The sequence below is a fragment of the Agelaius tricolor genome, unplaced genomic scaffold (assembly GCF_023055355.1).
Source record: "Agelaius tricolor isolate 1412-34295 unplaced genomic scaffold, bAgeTri1.0.p SCAF_43, whole genome shotgun sequence".
NCBI lineage: Eukaryota > Metazoa > Chordata > Aves > Passeriformes > Icteridae > Agelaius > Agelaius tricolor.
This window is the reverse complement of record NW_027269303.1, coordinates 3252277-3261585: the sequence shown is the minus strand read 5'-3', so window position 1 is coordinate 3261585 and position 9309 is coordinate 3252277. Positions and strand designations below refer to the sequence as shown.

Below are 9309 nucleotides of genomic sequence, written 5' to 3'. Positions count from 1 at the left end.
TCTAGGGGAGAAGTCCTCCAGATGAGCAGCCACAAACTGCGAATGGCCTCATCTTTAGGAGGAGAAAAACCAACAGTACCTTGTGACAGTGTCCAGGACTCTGGCTATCTGCACAGTGCTGCTGAGCTTTCTGAACATCTTCCTGGAGGCTTTTCAGAAGGTTCTCTTTGTGGTCAGCCTTGCTGTGAACTCTGTCCAAATTTGGATCTTCAGTTCTTCAGCTCCTGGCTAGAATCCACTTCTGTGGTCACTTGTGAAGCAACCATCAATGCCACACATTCGGGGATTACCCAGTGCAGCAATGCTCCTCTGGGGGTCTCACCAAGTGATGATTGTCCTCCTCAGTCGAGGGTCACCAATTGTGACTGTGGTCACAAGGGTTTTCAGGATGAAGAAGAGACGAGAATGTTGACTCCATGATCAGAAGGCTTAATTTATTATTTTATGGTATATGTTACATTAGACTATACTAAAAAGCAATAGAAAGGAAAAGGTTTCTTCAGCAGCTAGCTAAGCTAAGAATAGAAAAGAATCAATAACAAGGATCTGTGTCTCAGACAGAGCAAGAGCCAGCTCTGCCATGAGTGGTCAAGAAATCCAAACATCCTCAGGAGACCAATCACGGGTCTACCTGTTGCATTCCACAGCAGCAGATAACCATTGTTTACTTTGGTTGCTGAAACTGCAACTTCTCACAAGGAAATATCCTAAGAAAGGATTTTTCATGAAAGATGTCTCCGACAGTGAGCTGACACCTGGAGCTTGTTCTCCACATCCCCAGGCCTATGGAAACCACACAAGGCCCATTTTGTGAGAAGGGGAACTGGAAGTTCAGCAGCCTCACGGTCCTGCCAGCTCAGCCAGGCCCACTGGAACATTGGGGTCCACGACCACCAGGGACCACCAGAGAGACCCCAGGAGAGAAGAACACATGGGTAAAGGGGAGGGGAAATATGCTAATGATTTTGGGGAAATGATTATCATATATATGTTTAGTCCAGGACAATCAATGAATATGTGTGCAAAATACAGAAAATAAACAGAAACTTTCCTGTACTCAGCAAAAAAAACTTCTACACAAGAATTAGGAAGGGGAGACTTTGGCCTGTTCTGGATACAGATTTGGGGAGTACCAAATCAGGTACTGATTTTTTTAAGGGAAACAGCCCTTAAAAACAAATGGAGTCCAGGAAGGATGGACACATTTCAAGAAAGTAATCTTAAGGGGGAAGGAGCAGCCTGTCCCAGTGTGGCAAAAGATGAGCTGGTGAGGAAAATGACTGGCCTGGCTGCCCATGGAGCTTTTGTGGGAACTCAAGGAAAAAGGGCCAGCAACTCAGGAAGTGTTTAAGGATGTTGTTAGGTTATGCAGAAAGAAAAGTTGAGAGGTGAAAGCTCAATTAGAACTTAACCTGGCGGTTTCTGTAAAAAGAATAAAACATGTTTTTATAAAAAAGTTTATAGCAAAAGGAGGGAGAAGGAGAACCTCTACTCTTTTTTATTGATTGCAGTTGAGAATAGAGTAACTGAAGATAAGTAAAGGACTAAGCTACTTAAAATCTTGTTGTCAATTTTCAGTACTAGGACAGGTTGTCCTCAGGACAAGTGTTCTCCTGAGCTGGTAGATGGGAACAGGGAGCAGAACAGCCCCCTGGAATCCAGGAGGATGCAGCTGGAGATGTGCTGAGCCACTCAGATGCTCACAGGTGTGTGGGATCAGATGGGATCCATCCTAGGGGGATGAGGGAGCTGTGGATGAGCTCCCCAAGCTGCTCTCCATCATTTACCATCAGTCCTGGCTCAGCAGGGAGGGCCCAGAGCACTGGAGGTGCCAGTGTGAGCCCATCCCCAGGAAGGGCTGGAAGGAGGAGCTGGGGAACTCCAGGCCTGTCAGCCTGACCTGGGTGCCCGGCAAGGTTATGGAACAGATCACCTTGAGTGCCATCACAGGGCACCCACAGGATGGCCCAGGGATCAGAGCCAGCCAGCGTGGATTCAGGGCTGGCAGGTCCTGCCTCACCAACCTGGTCTCTTTTTATGCCCAGGTGACCCACCTGTGGATGGGGGAAAGGCTGTGGATGTTGTGTGCCTGGAATTCCAGCAGAGCCTTTGACTCTGTCTCTGACAGCATTCCCTGGAAAAGCTGCAGCCCACGGCTTGGGCAGGTTCCCTCCTGGCTGGGAGATTTAAGAGCTGGCTGGAGGCTGGGCCCAGAGAGTGGTGGGGATGGTGCTGCACCCAGCTGGTGTCCAGGCACTGGTGCTGTCCCCAGGGATCTGTGCTGGGCCCAGTCCTGTTTAATATCTTCGCTGATGGTCTGGGTGAGGGGATCGAGTCCAGCATTCACAAACTGCAGATGCCACCAAGCTGGGTGTGAGTGTGGATCTGCTGGAGGGCAGGACAAGAAGACCCAGCCTTAAGCTGCACCAAGGGAGGTTCAGGCTGGACAATAGGAAGGAGTTCTTCACAGAAAGGGTGAGTGGGAACTGGAATGGGCTGGCCAGGGGGGAGGTGGCAGAGTCACTGTCCCTCTCCAGTGGCGCTCAGTGGCATGGTCTGGGTGACAAGGCAGTATTAGGGCATTGGTTGGACTTGATGATCCCAAAGGTCTTTTCCAGCCTATTTGATTCTGTCATTCTGTGATGATTGGGACACTCTGGGGCCATTGTGACACTGCAGGGCCTCATGGAACTAAGAGGACCATGGTGACACCGTGTAGCCCCACAGAACCAGGGGTCCATTGTGGTGCTGTGGGGCCAAATGGACCCAGGGAGTGCCCCGTGACTCTCTGGGCACTCGTGGATCCACAGAGGCCATTGTGACACTGCAGGGCCTCTTGTAACCAAGGGGTTTCACCATTTTGACACTGCAAAACCAAGGAGACCATTGGGAGACTGCAGGGCCCAGTGGAACCAAGGGGCCGTTCTGACACTGCGGGGCCTCATGGCACCAAGGGGACATTGTGACACTGCAGGATCCTGTGTAACCAAGGGGCCACTGTGACACAACGGGGCCTCAAGGGATCTGGAAGAACGTTGTGACACTGTGTGGCCTTGTGGAAACAAGGAGTCCATTGTGACACTGAGGGGACTTGTGGAACCACAGAGACCATGGTGACAGTGTGGGACCTCATGTGGCCATGGGGACATTGTGACACCCTGGGCCCCATGGAACCAAGGGGACCATTGTCACATTTTGAGACCCCATGGAACCAAGGAGACCAGTGTGACAGTGCAGGGCCTGGTGTAACCAAGAGGCCATTGTGAGACTGAGGGGCCCCATGGAACCAATGGAACCCCATGGACATTGTCGCAAATGTCACCAAGCTGGGTGTGAGTGTTGATCTGCTGGAGGGTAGGAGGGCTCTGCACAGTGACTTGGACGGGCTGGATCCAGGGCCCAAATCCAACAAGGCGAGGTTTAACAAATCCAAGGGCCAGACCCTCATATTTGGCCCCAGTGCTACAGGCTGGGGACAGAGTGGCTGGAGAGCAGCCAGGCAGAAAGGGACCTGCAGGGACTGATGGACAGCAGGCTGGACATGAGGCAGCAGTGTGCCCAGTTGGCCAAGAAGGCCAATGGCTCCTGGCCTGGATCAGGAATGGTGTGGCCAGCAGGAGCAGAGCTGCTGTGCCAGCATTGATCTGCCCCAGCTCTGCACACAGACATTGCTGCTGAAGCTCCAGAGAAGGGAACACAAGGGCATCTCTGCAGAAAACTCTGCTGGGACATCCTTTAGTTCCTTTAACGCTACCAAAAGCACAGCCCCTCATTGGCACAGTCTGTGGCCACAGGGAAGGTGGAGAAAAACAAAATGAGAAATGGCTCAAACAATGACATTTATTTGTGGGCAGTAGTAAAAAACCATTAAACAAAAGAAAAAGACCCACAACCAAACCAACAAGAAGTATCAAAGATTCCCTATATAACAAGTAATTGGCGTAAATTGGCCAGCAGTTTAATGTTTCTGAAAGCATCTGGTCATCAGTCTCCACACTGCAGCCTTGAGCTCCTGGTTCCTCAGGCTGTAGATGAGGGGGTTCAGGGCTGGAGGCACCACCGAGTACAGAACTGACAGGGCCAGATCCAGGGATGGGGAGGATATGGAGGAGGGCTTCAGGTGAGCAAACACTGCAGTGCTGATAAACAGAGAGACCACAGCCAGGTGAGGGAGGCAGGTGGAAAAGGCTTTGTGCCGTCCCTGCTCAGAGGGGATCCTCAGCACAGCCCTGAAGATCTGCACATAGGAGAAAACAATGAACACAAAACATCCAAGTCCTAAACATGAACCCACACCAAGAAGCCCAAGTTCCTTGAGGTAGGATTTGGAGCAGGAGAGCTTGAGGATCTGTGGGATTTCACAGAAGAATTGGCCCAGGGCATTGCCATGGCACAGGGGCAGGGAAAATGTATTGGCCATGTGCATGAGAGCACTGAGAAAGGCACAGGCCCAGGCAGCTGCTGCCATGTGGGCACAAGCTCTGCTGCCCAGGAGGGTCCCATAGTGCAGGGGTTTGCAGATGGACACGTAGCGGTCGTAGCACATGATGGTCAGGAGGAAAAACTCTGCAGAGATGAAGAACATAAAGAAAAAGAGCTGAGCAGCACATCCAGTGTAGGAGATGTTGCTGGTGTCCCAGAGGGAATTGTGCATGGCTTTGGGGACAGTGGTGCAGATGGAGCCCAGGTCGCTGAGGGCCAGGTTGAGCAGGAAGAAGAACATGGGCGTGTGCAGGTGGTGGCCGCAGGCTACGGCGCTGATGATGAGGCCGTTGCCCAGGAGGGCAGCCAGGGAGATGCCCAGCAAGAGGCAGAAGTGCAGGAGCTGCAGCTGCCGCGTGTCTGCCAATGCCAGCAGGAGGAAGTACCTGATGGAGCTGCTGTTGGACATTTGCTGTGCCTTGGCATGGGGATCTGTAAGAAAAGTAATCATGGAATAGTTGGGTTTGGAGAGGACTTGAAATATCCCAGCACAGCCTGGGGGCGCTTTCCCCCCACTGCCTGCCCAGGGCTCTGCTGCCTGGAGCTGTCCCTGCCAGCAGCTGCTTCCCTGTGCCCAGGGCTGGGCCCTGCCAGTGCTGCCAGAGCCCAGCCCAGCCCTGGGGGCTCAGCTCTGCCCTGCAGAGCCCTCCCAGCTCAGGCACTGCCCAGGGGCAGCTCTGCCTCTGCAGGCTCTGATGGCAACGTCAGAGCAACCCTGAGGAGGCTGGAAAAGTGACACTGATGCTGCATGTGAGGGGTTCTGTGCTGAATTCTGCACTGCCTGGTTAATTCGAATCTGGGTCATTTTGTTTGTTTGGGTTTTTTTAATACCATCCTGAACAAAGATATGAATATTTATGTGCAATTTCCCATCAAGGCAACCCAGAGCAATAGGCTAAAAAAGCAGGATTTTCCCTTTTCTCTGGCCTGGGCGTTGCTGTGCACCCTGTATAACCTATTTGGAAATGTTCTGCAGTGAAATGCCATGCTGGGAGCAGTCCTGAACAATGCAGCATCCTCCCCACACAAGGAGAACACTCCCAAGCCTCACCAGCTGTCTCCTCCCAGCCAGATCTTGTCCCCCAGTGCTGGGAGCAGCTGCCAGGGCTGGCTGAGAGCTGTCCCTGGCAGGCAGCAGAGTCCCTGCCCCAGCACAGCGCCCTGGGCTGCAGGACCCTGCTCTGCAGGACAGCCCTGGGCACCCCTGGCTGCTCTGCACAAGAGACAAGCAGAGAATGTACTCACAGGCCCTGCAGGCATTGGCATGTTCCAGCTTGAGGAGATGGCTCCAGGGGCTGCAGCTGCATTGTCCTGCAGCCAGAGATTCCTGTGCCAAGGGCTGGCAGTGATTGTGCCCCAGGCACTTCTCAGCCCCTTCCCAGCCCTGACTGATTGAAGCTCTCTGTGCCTCTGGGCTGTGCCCGGGCTGGCTGCAGGCAGTGCCCCAGCCCTGCTGGGCTGGCACAAGAGCTGCTCATCCAGAGAAATGTGCTTTTGAAGCTCTTCTTGGTGACCAGGAGCTGCCTCTGGGCCAGGAGCCCAGCCCAGCTCAGCAGCACAGACACAGCACAAGGACTTTAATCAGCCTCTGGGCCTTTGTGCTCAGGCCCTGAACATCAGGCCCTGAGAGGGAGCTGAAGAAACCTCTCCAGAACTCCATGTCAGAATCCAACTCCAAACTTTCTTGGACTTCTAATGGGTCCCAGAGAGGGACACGACTGAGCAAGTGTCCCCAGGCCCCAGGCAGAGCAGAGAACTGCAGGCAGTGATGACAGGTGGGGACAAAGAGAAGCCAAGTCTTGGTGCCCTGGGGCTCAGCAGGGTCTGTGCCAGCAAGGGCTGGGAGGAGACACCTTGTCCTGAGGCCCTGGGGCCTCCTGGCACAGCCCCAGCCAGGCTGGGCACTGTCAGCCCCTTGTGCTGCCCTCAGCATCCCCCCCTAGCCCACATCCCAGTGGCCTCAAGGATCTGCTGCAAGGAGTCCCTGGGGAGCCTTGCTCAGCAATGGCCCTGGGGGCTCCTGAATGCTCCCTGCAGGGACTGCAGGTTTTTCAAAGGACTTTGGCTTTGGCTTTTGCCTTGGAGGCTCTGAGAGGTTTGTGCAATCATGGCCTCCAATTATCTGCTGTAATTAGTCCCTGGAGAGGCTTTGTCAGTAACAACACTCAGTGGGGCTCATTAATACTTCAGGGTCCTTCAGTTATTTGAAGGTACTTGGTGTTTCCCTTTTGATACAGACTCTGTGAGAGGTTTGTGCAATCATGGCCCCAATTATCTGCTTTAATGAGTCCCTGGAGAGCTTTGTACTGACACTCAGTGGTGCTCAGTAATGCTTAGAGCTTCTCAAAATTTTTAAGGTAGTTTGGAATTTCCTTTCCACACTGAGACTCTGAGAAGTTTTTGGTCAATCCTGGCCTCCAGTTTTCTCCTCCAAGGAGTCCATGAGGAGCCTGTGTTGGGGATGAACCTCACTGAGACCCATTCATGCTTTGAGACACTTTGGGGTTTTCCTCTGGCTTTGACTCCTGGAAAGGTTTGTGCAACCTCCTCTCTGGCCCTGAGCTTCAAGGGCTCAGCTCCAAATGCACCACAGGGCTCATCAGGATGCAGCAAGTCCTGACAAACCATGGCTCTGCCTTGATTTCCCTCTGCTCTAATGCAGTTTATCAGGAATGTATCTGGAGTGATTTTGGTTTGCTAATTTGAGATTTCTCAGCCAATGCATCTATTAGTGCAGTGGGATCAGTGTTGGCTAATTACCATTGCACTCCCTGGAATATATTTACTCATTTCCTGCTGTGAGATAGGATTAGGAGAAAGGCAAAGTAGGCTCAAAATTTTAAAAGGGTCTATGGAAAAGTTTATTACCAGTAAATAGAAGAAAGAGTAATAAGAACCTGAACACTTCTCCTGTCCCTACAACCTTTTCTTTCTTACTGACAATGCATGGAGACAAAACCTGAAAGTTTCAGTCAGTTTACACCATCTAGAACAGTCTTTCTTCAGTTCACTTAGGGAGAGGAGTCTCGCTTTCATGCTATGGAGACTTCTCCATAAGAAAAAAGTTTGCTCATCGCTCTCAATTCCCATGAATAGTAGGTGCCCAGAAAATCTGCAATCGTGAAGTCCCTCCCAGTTTTTCATAGCTTTTCCCACAGATGTCAACTTATGGGGTATGAGTTTAAAGATGAGCTGTTCTAGAGCAAAGATTCTCTTCATCTATTTCTGAAATCATCTTCATCTCTGAAAACAAAGATCTTCTTCCTCTCTCCCTGAGGCCACAGGATCTCACCACTCTTCTCTTTTTCTCTGTACAAACTTCTCATGGGATCACAGCTACTTCAACATTTGCTTACTTTAGCATGGAGGCCTTTGCTGAAAAAGTCATCTCCCCATACTTTTCAATGATTTATCAGGAAAAAGAGAGTCTGATATATCAATTACATCCTTCTCCATAGCTTTATGAGAGTATTTTAGCCCCAAGATCAAGGCATCTCCTCATCCCTAACCTCAACTTCCTCTTCACTGACCTCAGTGTCTTCATGTTGCTCCTCTGTGTGCCTGCACTCTGTCCTTTTCTCTCACTGGAGGGAGGATGGAAGCACTGAAAGAGTTCATATCTCACCCGGGGCCTGCAGATGGTTCCGTGCCCCCGGCCAGGCTCGGTGCTTGCGGCCGGAGCTGTTTTACGATGGAGGTTTCTGCAGCGGCTGCGCTGGGGCTGTGCCAGGATGGGCCGCGCTGGGGCAGGGCCAGGATCTCAGCAGCCAGGCCAGAGCACAGCAGCAGCACGGCCGGGGGCCGATGGCTTCTCCTGCCCCTGCCCGGGGCTTGCAGCTGAAGCCCAAGGGTGGCAGAATCTTGGCAGAGCCGGCCCGGCCCGGGGCTGCTCCTGGGGCCCGGCGGATCCTGGCTGGGCCCGGGCTGGCGGCGGGGCAGGGCTCAGCAGGGCCCAGATGTTCCCAACTGCAGCCATGGCCCGGCCCGGCCTCGGCCCCGCGGCCTCCCCGGCCCTGCCCGGCAGCCGATGGGGCCTGGCGGGGTCCCTGGGAAGGGGCCCGGCCCCACGGCAGGAGCCGCCCGGCCCGGCCTGGCTGAGACGGGGCCGGGTCAGCCTTGTTACCTCTGTGCCAGCCAGAAGGGAAAGAGACCCTCCCAGGCTTTCCCATCTTTAACATGTGTCTTCACAGAGACGTGTACAGTTTCCTTAGCGGTTTAACAGATTGTCAATTCTCAAAGCTGATTACTGATTGGTTTTTTAGTCAGACACGGAGGAAACTGCTAGGAGCTTCTCTTAGAACATCACTTCCATGATGCCATACCCTCACAACAGCACAGAGCACAGAGTTCCTTTGTCCATATGTAGTAGTCATGTGCCCAAGTCCTCAAAAGCTCTTCTTGGGAGATGTCTCGGCCCTTTCCAAGGTTTTTTCAACTGAAAGCATTCAGCTCAGAGTCTAAGAAAATCACGAGAAGACATGGCCAGCCTGACCTGTCTGTCCTTGCTACTTTTGTCTGGGAGCAATCTTTGGATATATGGAATTTGGGAGGACAAATTCTAATTTTGGCCCTGGACCTTGGACATGAAGGTTGGTTCTTTTCCGTAGGAAGGAAGGAACAGAGCCCCAGTGTTTGCCAGGCAGATGAGAGTGACCACCAGAGGACAAGGCCAGCCAGAAGTGGCAGGTTTTTTTCTGAGAGAAACCCTTGCATATAGGAAAATTTTTAGAGAGAATACCAATTTTGGCAATGGACATTTACAAAGAGGGAGGGTTCTTTTCTATAGCAAGGAAAGCACAGAGCCCCAGTGCTCCAGGAGCTGATGAG

General features: G+C 52.4%; 1 protein-coding gene across 1 annotated transcript; it reads right to left on the bottom strand.

Annotated features, from left to right (window-relative positions):
• Nucleotides 1-3958: 3958 nt before the first annotated feature.
• Nucleotides 3959-4948, bottom strand: LOC139603955 (olfactory receptor 14I1-like). Its single transcript, XM_071454952.1, has one exon. It carries the CDS (start codon nt 4931-4933, stop codon nt 3959-3961), a length of 975 nt encoding a protein of 324 aa, XP_071311053.1. The 5' UTR covers nt 4934-4948.
• Nucleotides 4949-9309: the final 4361 nt, after the last annotated feature.